This window comes from Phoca vitulina, unplaced genomic scaffold (assembly GCF_004348235.1).
Source record: "Phoca vitulina isolate PV1807 unplaced genomic scaffold, GSC_HSeal_1.0 scaffold4, whole genome shotgun sequence".
Taxonomy (NCBI): domain Eukaryota; kingdom Metazoa; phylum Chordata; class Mammalia; order Carnivora; family Phocidae; genus Phoca; species Phoca vitulina.
Window position 1 is genome coordinate 47,216,370 of NW_022589707.1, and position 14,043 is coordinate 47,230,412.

General features: G+C 35.8%; 1 protein-coding gene across 3 annotated transcripts in view; it reads right to left on the reverse strand.

The window, feature by feature from the left end:
* Nucleotides 1-2,025: 2,025 nt before the first annotated feature.
* The window catches only part of ITGB8 (integrin subunit beta 8), a 78,570-nt gene continuing 66,552 nt past the window's right edge, over nucleotides 2,026-14,043 (reverse strand). For all 3 annotated transcript variants that reach the window (XM_032401966.1, XM_032401964.1, XM_032401967.1), the window contains 4 exons: nucleotides 13,252-13,477; nucleotides 11,787-11,893; nucleotides 8,612-8,775; nucleotides 2,026-8,518 (listed from right to left, as the gene is read on the reverse strand). In XM_032401966.1, the coding sequence (XP_032257857.1) occupies nucleotides 8,396-8,518; nucleotides 8,612-8,775; nucleotides 11,787-11,893; nucleotides 13,252-13,477 (620 nt within the window). In that variant the 3' untranslated portion in view covers nucleotides 2,026-8,395. The remainder of the gene's footprint in view (nucleotides 8,519-8,611; nucleotides 8,776-11,786; nucleotides 11,894-13,251; nucleotides 13,478-14,043) is intronic.

Consider the following 14,043-nt stretch of genomic DNA (forward strand, 5'->3'; position numbering starts at 1 on the left):
GATTTCGCGACCCTTACCCAGGGACCCCAACGCACTAGACGTTGACAGATGTGAAAGTGATTGATATTAGAAAGTTGGATTTTGACTTTTTTTCTGCTTTTGTATACTTCCAATTTTTTTACATGAGTACTAAATAGTATTTAAATTTGGTATAAAAAGCATTTAACAGCATTAAATACTTAATAATATATATTTTTATTTTATTTTTTTAAATTTTTTTAGAAAGCAAACCAAATCACCTTTATTATGTTATGTTAATCACCATACATTACATCATTAGTTTCTGATGTAGTGTTCCATGATTCATTATTTGCGTATAACACCCAGTGCTCCATTCAGTACGTGCCCTCTTCAATACCCATCACCAGGCTAACCCATCCCCCCACCCCCCTCCCCTCTAGAACCCTCAGTTTGTTTCCCAGAGTCCATAGTCTCTCGTGGCTCGTTTCCCCCTCCGATTTCCCCCCTTCATTTTTCCCTTCCTGCTATCTTCTTCTTCTTTTTTTTTTTTTTTAACATATAATGTAATTTGTTTCAGAGGCACAGGTCTGTGATTCAACAGTCTTACACAATTCACAGCGCTCACCATAGCACATACCCTCCCCAATGCCTATCACCCAGCCACCCCATCCCTCCCACCCCTCCACCACTCCAGCAACCCTCAGTTTGTTTCCTGAGATTAAGAATTCCTCATATCAGTGAGGTCATATGATACATGTCTTTCTCTGATTGACTTATTTCGCTCAGCATAATACCCTCCAGTTCCATCCACGTCGTTGCAAATGGCCAGATTTCATTCCTTTTGATGGCTGCCTAATATTCCATTGTATATATATACACCATATCTTCTTTGTCCATTCATCTGTCGATGGACGTCTTGGTTCTTTCCATAGTTTGGCTATTGTGGACATTGCTGCTATAAACATCGGGGTGCACGTACCCCTTCGGATCCCTACATTTGTATCTTTGGGGTAAATACCCAGTAGTGCAATTACTGGGTCATATGGTAGCTCTATTTTCAACTTTTTGAGGAACCTCCATACTGTTTTCCAGAGTGGCTGCACCAGCTTGCATTCCCACCAACAGTGTAAGAGTATAAAAAGCATTTAATAGCATTAAATACTTAATAATATTTAAAAAGAAATTTTTAATTGAGTAGAGTTGACACATGTTATATTAGTTTCAGGTGTACGACATAGTGATTCAACCTTAATGGTATTAAAAAGTATTGACAGCATTAGAGGGTATGAAATTAATGTTTAATTAAGAAATTATATTTGGTTTTTGTGAGTATATGCCAAACTATGTATAATTCCAATAATATCATTTTTCAATGTAAAAACTTCAGGGCTTGCTTCTTCCTAGTAGCCAAAATTCAAACTTTTAACCCTGGAAATCAAATTCAAAACTTAGGACCTGTAGGTTATTGCCTTTTATTATCCAGTGGTGTATCTCAACAAGATTTCAATGTTCTTGCATGGAATTCTCACCTTTGTCTGCTTTACCATTCCCCTAACTCTCCCTGACATCACCTTTCTATATGTCCACACTCACCTTTCCTTCAAAGTCCAGGCCAAATGCTATTCTCTGTGGACGTACTCTAGTGTAACTCCAACATGAGTGTATTAGCATTTTTTTTTTCATTTTTAAGGTTTAGTCACTCTTTCCTGTGTGGTACTTTTGCACATGCATTAACCCTCCAAGTTAACTTATTGCACTTTTGGGGGGGGCATGGGGACATAGTTCGACTAGTAAAACTAGTTACACTAGTAAAATCTATCCTCACAAAACATATAATCAGTCATTTACGGAGAGAAAAACAGATCTGGGCATGAATTCTGCATTGGCAACTTGCTGGCTGTGTGTATTTATACAAGGTCCTTAACACCTCCTTGCCTTGCTTTTCTTATACAAGGTCCTTAACACCTCCTTGCGTTGTTTTTCTTATTTGAAAAATCAAGGGAAATGCTAGTTAGTATTGCTGAAGATTCAGTGAGACAATTATATAAAGAATACATTGTTAGTCAGAGTGTAGATTATCTGCTATAACATCAAATGCAGTGGTTTAGCTAAAAGGATTGTTTCCCTACCAGGTATCAGTCTTGAGGTAAGCAGCTGATGGCTGAAGGGGAAGCTCTGACAATTTCAGCACAGGGCTTCCTTGGCCAAGACAGCTGCTCCACTTGTTCCAGACAACAAAAAGAGACAAAGAGGAAGTGAGATCCAGGGTTGCACATACTCCCTCCTCTCTCATTTCACTGGCCACATTTAGTCCTCTGATCACATTTAGCTGCAAAGGAGTCTGGGTAGTTAAATCTTAGCTGTGTTGCTGTACTGAAACTCGGGTCCTATTGAAGATGAAAGGGAAGAATGGGGCCAAACAGCACTCATAAAAAAAATCATGATTCTGAGCCTGAAAGACTGTAGTCTGAACCCAACTGGGATGAATTCTCAAAAATTCAGTCCTTGGGAGACCTCCTGATAGATTCCATCTGATCTTTCCAGTGCAACTGTTCTACTTACAGATGTGCTACACATACCTTTTCCTTCAAACTATTAAAATTCCTTAATGACAGGCAATCTGTCCACATGTCCTATTTGACTTTTAACTTGTCCCCTCATCTGCTTACTTTCACCCCTCAGTTAAACAGAGAAAAATCACAACACAAAGGTATTCCATAAATTTCAGTTATTTAAGTATGGCTCTCAAGAATGGGCAATTGAAGTTTATTTGTATCAAGGTGATAGTAGAAGTCTCTGGCTAGTAAAAAAAAAGCCTGACTTATCTTTTAGCAAATTTTTCAGTTCTCTGTAATTCAGATGTTCTTTCTGCTTCCACTTTTGGGCAGCTAGCAAAAGGGATGAGACAAATTTGGATGACCCCACATCTTTATCATTGGCTCTACAACTTCCTAGAAGTAGTAGCTTTTTGGAATTATGTAATGTCCTCTACCAATGACAATGTATGGATGATATTACATTTCCTTGTATGAAAATGTGCTATTTTCTGGCAGCTCTGAGGGTCATGTAACACAAATGGTAAACAAAGAAGCATTCTGTGTATTCTTAGATCTTTACATTTTTATTTTAAAACATAAAATTTCATACTGATTAATACCTACTTTTAAACAGAATGATGCATTAATTAAATGCCTTGTCATAACTATTATAAGCTCTGTTAGAAAAATAAACATCTCACAACAAACTACAGTGTCAGCTCTTTAATAAATACATAAAACAGAAGTTAGTAGTCAATCAGAATTACATGAACATGTTCATAGTATAGTTTCTGAAATTATCTTATTCCCCAATTTTCTGTGTCATTTAAGGCAATTTAACTATGTATAATTCAAAGCCAGAAATAATAAGAAACTTGTTTAATGAGAATTTCTTTCTTTCATAAGAGCTATTTTAAATTCAAATATTTTAATTTAAAAATACACTCTATATTAATTTTATTTTTTACAAAAACAGGACTTGTTAAATGAAACAAATAAGGTTATATTACTGATAATTTAAAAACATTTCTAAATTATTTTTGCAGATGTTTAAAAAACTTTAATGAAGTAGCTGGTAAGTGTAAAATAGTTTTAAAGTTATGTTAAATATACACAAAATGAATTTCTATATTATGTGCAAATTTATATTTTCTTATAATTTAGAATTAAAATATTTCATATCCAACATTCTTAATAAAATTTATGTACCATAAATTTTGTCATTATGGGGAATTCTTATCAAAATCACATTTATCTGTGGTACAGTGTAAAGTTAGTAAATGTTCTTTACACAAATCACACATTTTCCATCCTTGATAACTGCAGTTTTTTTTTTTTTAATATTGTTGGATTAAATAATTTTAACTGAAATAGGTCATAGAGGTTGGAAATCTGATTAATAGAGTTAGCTTACAAAGGTAGATTTTATGCAGGGAAGTATGCCAGGTAGATAAAAGAGTAGTGTTATTACTCTCAGGTATTTCATTAACAGCTGCCCAGATAGCTGAACAATTGTTTCATATAATTCAAATAACTTAAATATGCAGTTTTATGACAGTCATTATATGGGCTTGAAGGTAAATTCATCAAAGCCAAAGAAAAAAGTCAAACAAAAGAGCAGAAATGAGAAAGAAGTATAAAAAAATGAGAGGACTTGAAGGGAAAGTTTTTTTCCCTACAGTACTGATTGCTTGTATCATATTTTTCATCTGTCATTGACATAAGACATACAAGATGCTACAAAATCTAATTGTGATGGTCTCATATATTTTTCCAGTTAATTCTGTTTAAAAGTGAGATGATCATATGAAAGTATTCTTTAGAAAGGAATAGAAAGATTAAAAATTTGTTAGCAAAACTGGGAGAAACCCACCCATTCTTGTCAGTTAAGTTAGGTTTGCTGAAATCGTAGCCACTAGCACAAAGTATACATAGGAAGATGAAGAGCTTTTATAACCTAAAGGTCTGCAGGATCTGAGCTCATAATCAGACAGGCTCCATGATGAGTTGTATGTGATTCAGTTATACTGAAAATTGGCCTCACATGTTATCATAAACGGGTTCTCAAATACTTATAAGAAAAGGAATGTTCCTATCCCCGTGAGCATTTAAAGGTGAATTAGTGTAATACTTATTCAAGTGCAACTTCAAACACTGCATCTAAGATGCCAGTGACTGCAAGATATATCACAATGTTAGAAATGTGAAACTGAGAAGCAGATATCTTAGAATCAATAAAATATGAATATGTATAATCAGTTATCCATAATAAAATTGCCATACAGTAATTATAAAAGAAAAAGGAAATGATCTGAAAGAATGCTAGCTCTATACTTCTCTGAAAATATATCTCAGTTTGCATTGTATGAAATGGAGTTCTTAAGGTCAATATAAATAAGGATAGTTGTAAATTAAATATTGAGTATATAAAACAATACAATATGCACATGATTGAACTCCCAAATAGCTATATTTCACGCAATACTTTTACTAAAGATACAGATCTCCAACCCTTTAGACCTAAGAAGCTCAAATGGCTGTGACAATTTTAAATTCTTAGTTTTTAATGTGTATGTCTTGGTTCAGTTACATGATAAATTTTGAAATCATTAAGAGATGTTTGGAAATGGAGAACTTCATAATACCATTACATTGAGTTCTTTTTCACAATAAGCCTTATTGAGCTTAGAGTTTTAGGGCAATCTGAGGAAACGTGAGTAGGAAAACCAGGAGCAAGGAAGGAAGGAAAAGCCATTGAGTCTAATTTACTATACCATGTAACCAGAAGGAATATAATTCTATGGAGAAAAATGTTTATAGTTCATCATAATCATATTTCAGTGTCTCATGGATATCTGTTGTCATACATAAGAATATATTTAGTGGGATTATTTTAAAGGGATAATGTTTTTTAAAAATTTGGAATTTTTCCTTTTGTGAAGTGTTGTATTTGATGCATCTACCAATTTTAAGTTTTGAAAAATCTGCCTCCAAAGAAATCTACTCTGTTAACCTTAGATTTTTGTATCCTTATAAACTAAAGCTATATTGAACATTCAGTACATAATCAGATTTTTAAGTGAATTTTTGAGTCTTGCAGAGAATGTCTATGATTTCATACATTTTAATAAGTTTCCAAAGAAGATATCAAATGTTTGTAAATCCATGTACCCTGTGGTGTAAAGATGTTCCCAGAGAAGTAGAAGGCATACAGTTATATTGTAGTGTGTATATGGCACATTTCTAAATCATTACATACTTTAGAGCACAAAATGCTATCGTACCAAAAGTGTTGTTCAAGTTCTGTGTTAACTACTTAACATTTCATTATTTGTTTTAATATCATGAATCTCAAAAGGCTCCTGTGGTCATGTTAGTTGAAAATAGACTCTATTTACATAAATTATTTAAACTAAGAATAAGAATACCCTGTTTTCCCTTACCTTTTAATTAATTCTAACTAGTCAAATATTAATTCTCTTCTCATAAGCCATTTTACAGGAAAATATCCATTATTCAAGTAAAATATAAGCTCTAAAATCTTTAAGAATCAGGTCTTTAAGTAAAAAAAGAAAGCACAAGACATCACAAGCATAACTACAGTCATCATCAAGCATGGAAGTGCCTATCAGGAAGTTTGTCTTTTCCTATGATAACAGCCTTGGTCCATTATATTAGTGCAAACTAATGAGAGCATAAAAATATAAACCCTTGATTTTTAAGGGTTTCATTTGATTATGCTCCTTTGGATAATTCATTCCACATGGAGATTAGCTTATGAACATTATAATGTTCATTTTTTAAATTGTCAGCATTTTAATGAATGGATGTTTTCCACTTTTTCCTTTTGGAGAGCTATCAGGTATCCAATTTTTCTTTTTAAAATGGATACTGTGTGTGACAGGCAGCCTGCAAAGTATGATCTTTACGTTATCCTTGGTCATCAAAGGTATCTTACACAAGTGAGTCACAGTACTGAATTATGTCAGTGTCCCCAATCTCATTAGGGGAAGGAAATACAGTTCAACTTAGCATCATAATTGCTTGGCTGTAGGGGACAGTTAATGGAGCTGCTGTGCTTGTTTGCTCCAGAACAACTTAATATATGTTTTAAAATCCTCTTTGGGGTAAGATATGGGGTGGGAGTTTGTCTTCATTAAAATGCAAATATCTGGCCTTTCTTCAAGTGCTGGAAGACAAATTTGGGAAGTTAATTATAAGAAAACATTTTAAACAAATTACTTTGTTTTCATAGGCAAAGCTCTGTACTACACACAGGGCTATTGGACTTATAGCCAACAAAATCAGACTGAATAAGTCTGTAGGGATATGGTAATTGTGAAGAAGTTTCCATGGGGGAAGATAAAAGCTCAGGGCCTCTGAATCAAGCTCTCAGGCTGAGCACTGCACAACTCACAGGCTGTGGTGTGAATGGATTTCCCTGTAGTTAGGCCATGCAGCATTCTCTTAGAAGCTGATTAGCAGGAAAGAATGGAAGCCAGTCATGGAATTCAGTTTGAGTTACTCTTTTCTGCTTTGCTTTGAAATTCTCTCATGTCATACTCAAGACTCCAGTAAATCACATTTAAAAATACTTCCAATCAAATATTTTAAAGAATCAAGAGGTAGCATGATATGGTGCAATGAACACACCTGGCAATAAGAAGATAGAAGTTCTCTTCAAATGCTGCCACTTAATCACTTGGGCGTTTTTTAAGATATCATTTAAACTTTCTGAGCCTCAGTTCCCTGACTAAGTAAAAGGATGAATTAGCTTATTTCTAAGATATTGTCTATCCTCCTCCAATTGTATATTTTTAAATTCTGGTGAGTACGGTTGAGGTGATTCAGGGAAAGAACTCTTTAATGCTGCACTGAGGGGTGAAAATAATATAGCATAATATAGCTTTTAATTAGAAAAATGCTAATATCTACTTGGAGTAAATATCTGAGATAACTCACTAAAAAATGTGGCACTTTGAGGCAGAGTTTCTAAACACCTTGTGATCTTCAACCTGATGATTAGACAAATGAAATGGTGAAGCATCCAGTTTATCAGGTAAGAAGATATGTAAGACTCCACATCTGTACACAACGAAGCTGTTCGATTTTGATGGTACTTTACAGTGTCCCTTATTAAACATTCAGCTTTTAAAATCAGTATTCTAATAAAGTGACATTGTATTATTAGGTTTTTATAGCAGTAGTAACTTAGCACTTATTTAATCCAGTCATCTGTGACATATATAAACTTATCCTGTAAGAAAGAAAAAATATAAAGGCAAAGAGAGAATGTTGAAATTAGTATCTTGTAAGAAGCAGAAAACAAACACATGCATAACACTACACAGTTTCAAAAGCAATATCCCTCAAAATTAAGGTTTTATCTATTAACCTCTTGAATAAGTGAAACACTAACCATTTATTCATCTAGATGTTCTTGTCTATTCACTGCCAGTTGTTGAAGTGTTTGGCAACAGTAGTATAACTGCCTTTTATTTTTTTCATCCACACGTTTGGTGCAGGGATTACTGTACCCTTGTAGTGACACAGCATTGTCTCTCTCTGGGAAGCATAGGAATGGCAGGTACCTGTAAAGTGTAATCAGTGCTCTTCAGATGATCTACATTCTATGCTGATCTAAATAAGTTATATATTACAGTAAAGTGCTACAATGACACTAGTCTCAAACAGTAGTAAGACACATTTTTCTCTGAAAAATTCAGCAGCGATGTGAGTCACATGATGATGAGGATGTTTGTCAGTCTTCATTCAAGTGGACAACCAGCAACCAGCATGATCTAGAACAGTTTGTCTCCTCCTGTGACTTCTAAAATTATATATTTTTAGGAGCAAATATTAAAAATCCAGTTTCCCATAAAGTACTTTTTATCTTTTTAGAAGTTGCACCTGAAAGTTTCGTGAGCATTTAATTTGCTGATATCCATTTTTATTTCTTCAGGCTTCTCACGTCGGTAGGTTACTGCTCTTGTGCAAACACTTTGCAGAATCAACTTGTCCTTGATGGAGAAAAAATATTATTACTTAACAGTCTAAATATTGGAAGTAGACAATGACATACTGATAGTAATTCTTTTTTAGAATTCACTGACCTTTTTTGCGGCCGACACCCTGTAATCTGCCGAGGACTTAATTTTATTACTATTCCATTGTAGTATCACCTGTCTAATGATAAGGACTTTAAGCAACCCAATCAAGAATGTAACTATGAAGATGATGAAAAATATTCTTAAATAGCTTGGGCTAGAGAAACATTCTGTAATAAAGCAAACAAATAATGGATTAAAAACTGGAATGAGTAAATCAAAGGATTCTAACAAGCAAACAATGTTCTCCATCTCAATTAATAGGACCAGAGATATTTGCAAATCTACATTTTCAAAACAGAAGAATGTCATTACTACTGGTTCAAAAAGTAACTCTGTAATTTTTATTAAACATTTATTATTAAAATATTTCCAAGGGAAAACCCTGTTTTGGAGAATAGCCACAATTAAAGTATTCAAAAATATTATTTCTTTGCAGCTTGATTCTTTAATTGTATTAGCTGGAATGTGCCCAAATTCCTTAACAAAATAAAATTTTATCTGTGACAGAAAGGAGCAGTTTTTGTGGTGTGCATTGTTGATCACTAAGTGGAAAATGGGATTTAAAAATTATTTAACAGCTCTGTGTATCAGCATATGTTTCTCTTGTTATGCTTGCTCTTCATTCATTGCACAGCAGTAATGGAAAATAAAGTAAACAACTGCAGAAGCTAAAATCAGTACTATTCTAATAGATGAATAAGTATTTCCTTTGAAAGTGTAGTGTACATTTCCATTAATAGTACATGTAGCCTCTCCAGGGAATAAGAGTGTCCAGCTCAGGACAATATGCAAATCTCTTTTCCTCAATTTTTATTAATTTAGTTTTTACTTGTCAACCAAATCTGTCATATTTTGCTTCTAAAAATTCCACTGTATATTTTTTTTCAAGGACAAATAATTACTCGCTGGAAAAGGAAAATGCTGCATTAAGAGGAGGAGCATACAAGGTCTCTGTTTTAACACCAGACCTTTGGCAAACCCTAGCTGGAAAGTCTACAGGCTCTGTGGATGCCAGAAGTATTACCCTAATCTAAGAGGAACATTGCACAATATGCCAGTATTCCACAGAATTCACTAGCTACCCCAGATACACAAAATTACCTCCTGGCTTAAAGAGGCATGTGTTTTCTGCCTGTTCTCCAGACTTTGGGGACTTCACTTAAATGCCCAAAGGTCTCCCTGAGAGGGCCTTTTGGGAGGGGGACCTGCCAAGATTTAGAAGAGCAGTCACCTAAACGTGGGTAATTTGTGTCTGAATTCGCAGGGATGACCAAGCATGCTTTTGAATAAGCCAAGAACTCAGAAATGAGGCAAGGGCTCCTCTCCAAGTGGGAACATTTTCAGCCCAGTTTTCTTTGGTCAGTGATAAGGTTCCTTGAAAGAAAGGCTAAAGAGAGTCCAAAGGACTACTAATTGGAATAGAAACACCAAAAGCAAGCACAAGTCTCCTGTTGTTACTGGTCTCTCACACAGAGAGAATCCAAGATACTTTATTCAAAGGTGGTGTCCTTGGAGTCTTCCACAGTGACCTTCAGGTTTGTGACAAGCATGCCTTTCATCCTGACAGACTGTCATTTCCCTTGGCTGACTTAGAACTAGTCAATCAGCTAAAGCAGATCCTTAAAGGGGACACGTGGCTTGATCCCACTTATTGGCTTCTTGCCTAGGAGGAGCTTAGCCAGAAGACTGGAACAACACCCTTTAAGTGTGATTGAGTGGATAGATAATAGAGGTGGCTAACAAATGCTCTTTCCCTCTCCTTCCACCATAGTTGTGAAGGGGAGGGGAGCCCCCTAGCTACCAATAAATTTTACAAATATTTCCAATGGGTTAGGATAGAGGACATCTTCAGGCTCAAATCTGCATGCATTTTAGAATGTCATTTTGGATAGACAAACATTTAGCCCTGGCCATGCCTCTCATCTTAGTCTAGGTCAAGCAAGGGCTTTTCCTAAGGAGCTTTAAGGGAATACTTTTTGTAACCACACTTAGGTCAGAGTAGGTTTGTTTACTTAACATAATAAATGACATGTTGACAGAAAGGGCTCTATTTATTAGAAAAAGCACTTGGCTTTCTGGAGTGATTGCTGCAGCCCCAGCTGGCAGCACATGGGCTCTTTTCAAAGCCAAATTCATTATGGGCTAAGATCAGTGTGGATGCAAGGGAAGAAGGAAACAAAACTGGAGAAAGTTTATTCTTCTGTGCAGTCTAAGAGCTGGAATTACAGGTTTGAGGAGAGACTAGAAATAATAGTAGCAGTAGAAATGTTTTCAAAGAAGACATAATTTCAAGCTTAATTTCTAATTCATGTGTACTTTAACCTTAACACCTGAGCAAAGTGGTGTACTGGCTTTTGGCTTCTAATGAGTTTTTGTCTTAAAATTGTCTTTGAACACAGCTTTTACATGTTTCTCCCATCTGCGTGTCATCTTTTAATTCACATATTTCTTTCATATTCACTGGCTCATTTAATCTCCTACAGCTCCTTGAGTTTGGTATTATTATCTCTATTACAGATGAAGAAACTGAGGCTCAGGGAAATTTTGTAAGAGGGCTGGTATTTCTTATCTATCATAGTGTCAAGGGACATGCGTTAAGCCAAGGTGTTCAGACTAAAAGTTTCATGCCTTTTCCATTATGCCGCCTTTATAATCATTCACCCCTAAATTGTATTTACATCAGAATGAAAAAATACCAGAAAGGAATGGCCCTTTTTAAGTTACATATTTTGCAAAAGCAGATCAATGCTACTTAGGATTTTTGGCTTCACCTGAAACATAAAAGTGAATTTTGGTTTTACATGAGGAACGTTGTAGCTGGAAGCAAGTCTGGGTTATGAAAGGTAAGTATGGCGCCATAGTTTATGTGTAAGGGTGAAATGGACTCTACAGAGGAAATGTCCACTCTTGGCTCACTGAGGCCTCTGTAGTAATTCTGCCTGGTGTACTGCCACCGCGGGGCACAGCATGAGAATTTAGCTGGCTAATTGGATGGGAGATGTAACAGTTCAGCCAAACCATGGCAAATATACTCAGCTGCTTGTTATAGAGTACCACCTCTGGAAGACTGAGAACACTGAAGCAGTTAGTCCTTTCTTTAGGATGATTGATTATGGGCCCTTTAGGGGAATGTGATTCTCTGCAGATACTCTTCAGTGCTTTTTGAGCTTTGGTTTACCTGATGTTTGGTCCATATAATGCTGTTCCATGAGAGCACATGAGGTTTTACAACGATCAAGTATAGCTTGAGACAGGTTGTAAGGGTGAAGGCATTGCACACAATTCCTGTAAGGACAAAAAGAAATGAAACATTTAACCTTTGAAAAGGTTGTAGCCTACAGTATTTTCTGCAAGAAATAAAATATCAAAATAGAGTAGTGCTGCCTTAGGACAGCCGCCTTGTAAAACTGGGAAAGAAAGCCATGACGTTTATTTGTAATACTGGCTGAATTTACATGGCGAAATTATATTCTAACCACTAAAAATATTTTAATAATGTATAAAATCAAAATAATGAATTTTCTTTATTGAGAAGAAAATAGGAAACGCATAAGATGCTTTCATCACAAATAAAACTCGTAAAAATATTTTAGAGGATAAATGTTATACTATAGAAAAGTTTAGCAATGAATACACAGTTCAAGTTTCAGTTGGGTTCGTTAGAAATAACTCCAACATTATGTTTAAGTACTGCATTTCCAAGAGAGTTACATAAATTGCTATATATAATTTTAAAATTTTTACTTGAGCTACCAATCTGAGAAAGTAAATGTCTTAAAAATTTTGAATAAGACAAATTGGAAGGCACAGTAATATGTAGAGTAGTGATCTTTGAGCAGGCTCAAACTGTTCCTGGGAAATTAGTTACTGACAAAAAACAACAATGCCACCTTCATTTAACATATCACCTCTTACTCATCCACCGCTTATTTCTAGAGGTGCTTCAGGGCCACTGTCATTCTTTATTTTTAAAATAATTTAAAAAAAATAACAAAAAATAAAAAAAATAAAAGAAACCCCATAATAATAGCTAACATTTATTCTAGGATTATTATGCACCAAGTAAGTACAAAGGTTGGGTTGTTTTTGTTTTACATGAATCATCTAACTTAATTCTGTCACAGAACTATATCAGGTATTATTATTATTATAATCCTCATTATTATTTTAATCATCCTGTTGCACACCTTAAGCCTTGTGTAAACAAGGTTATATGTCAGCTGTATCTCAATAAAGCTGGGGAAAAAACAATAAACACTGAATATTATTCTTTAAAACAACAAAACTATTTCATGGAACACTACATCAAAAACTAATGATGTAATGTATGGTGATTAACATAACATAATAATAAAAAAAAATGTGATGGTCCAAAAAAACAAACCTATTTCAAAAAAGCTAAGGGAGTGAATGCCTAGATCAATTCTGATGTTTTCACAGCTATCTAGTGGCCAAGAGTTCGAATCTAAGTTTTCTAATTCCTAAATTCCCCATTCGGTTCTTTTTTTAGCATGATGGTAACAATTTACCTGGTAGAGAAGATCCAGCAACATCTAAGACTAAGGAAGGCAAAATGGAAAAAGGACGCGCCCAGCACTACTGAAGGACTGCTGTATGTATGTTTGGAGGTCCAGAACACGTACCAGTTTTCACCGCAGGCTGTGTGACACGTGGGGCAGTGTTCACAGAAGCGGCCGATGCTCCTGGGATCCGTGCATTCACACCTGCCACATACACACGTACCTCTTCCACTGCACACTTGGCCCTTCGGACTGACACAGTGCTGGGCTGAGGCCGACGGGCACTGACAGCGATCCCCTTCCCAGCCACTGAAGCACTGGCATCTGCCCGCTTCACACTCTCCATGCCCTGCAACAGACACTCCAGGACCTAAGTTACTGGGGCCGCTGACTCCGTGCCGTGTTTCCAGACCTGAATTCCCCTCCCCCATCCGTGGAAACACACCGACCGTCCAGTGAGTGGGAACAGCATCATTTTCTATTCGCCTGACAAGAACAATGCTAGGGTTTAGGAGGGCCTATTTTCAAAGCTGTTCGGTTGTAGGGACTCTCCTGAGGCTAGACGTTGTGCTGATGGTTGTGACATCGGCTCTGCTGCTCCGGCTGCCTGGCCACTCGAAGGTCACTGGCCGTTCCGGTTTGAATGAAAAACACACAAATATAAAAAAGCCTCAAAGGCTGAAGTAATGTTAATTGTCTGTTTTAAGATCTGAAAAACAGGGGTATTTGATGAATAGCTTCCATAATTTATTCTCGTGGTCTCTCGTTATTGCTAAGGGCCTGGGGTAATTTGGGTCTGTGAGGCAAACCCTTCTAGTCCTTCAGTGCTGCTAGTGCCATTTTAAAGACAAGATCTCTGGGCAAGTTGAACTAATCCTTTCCCATCTTCAGGACATTAACAGGTTAGAAGGGCAC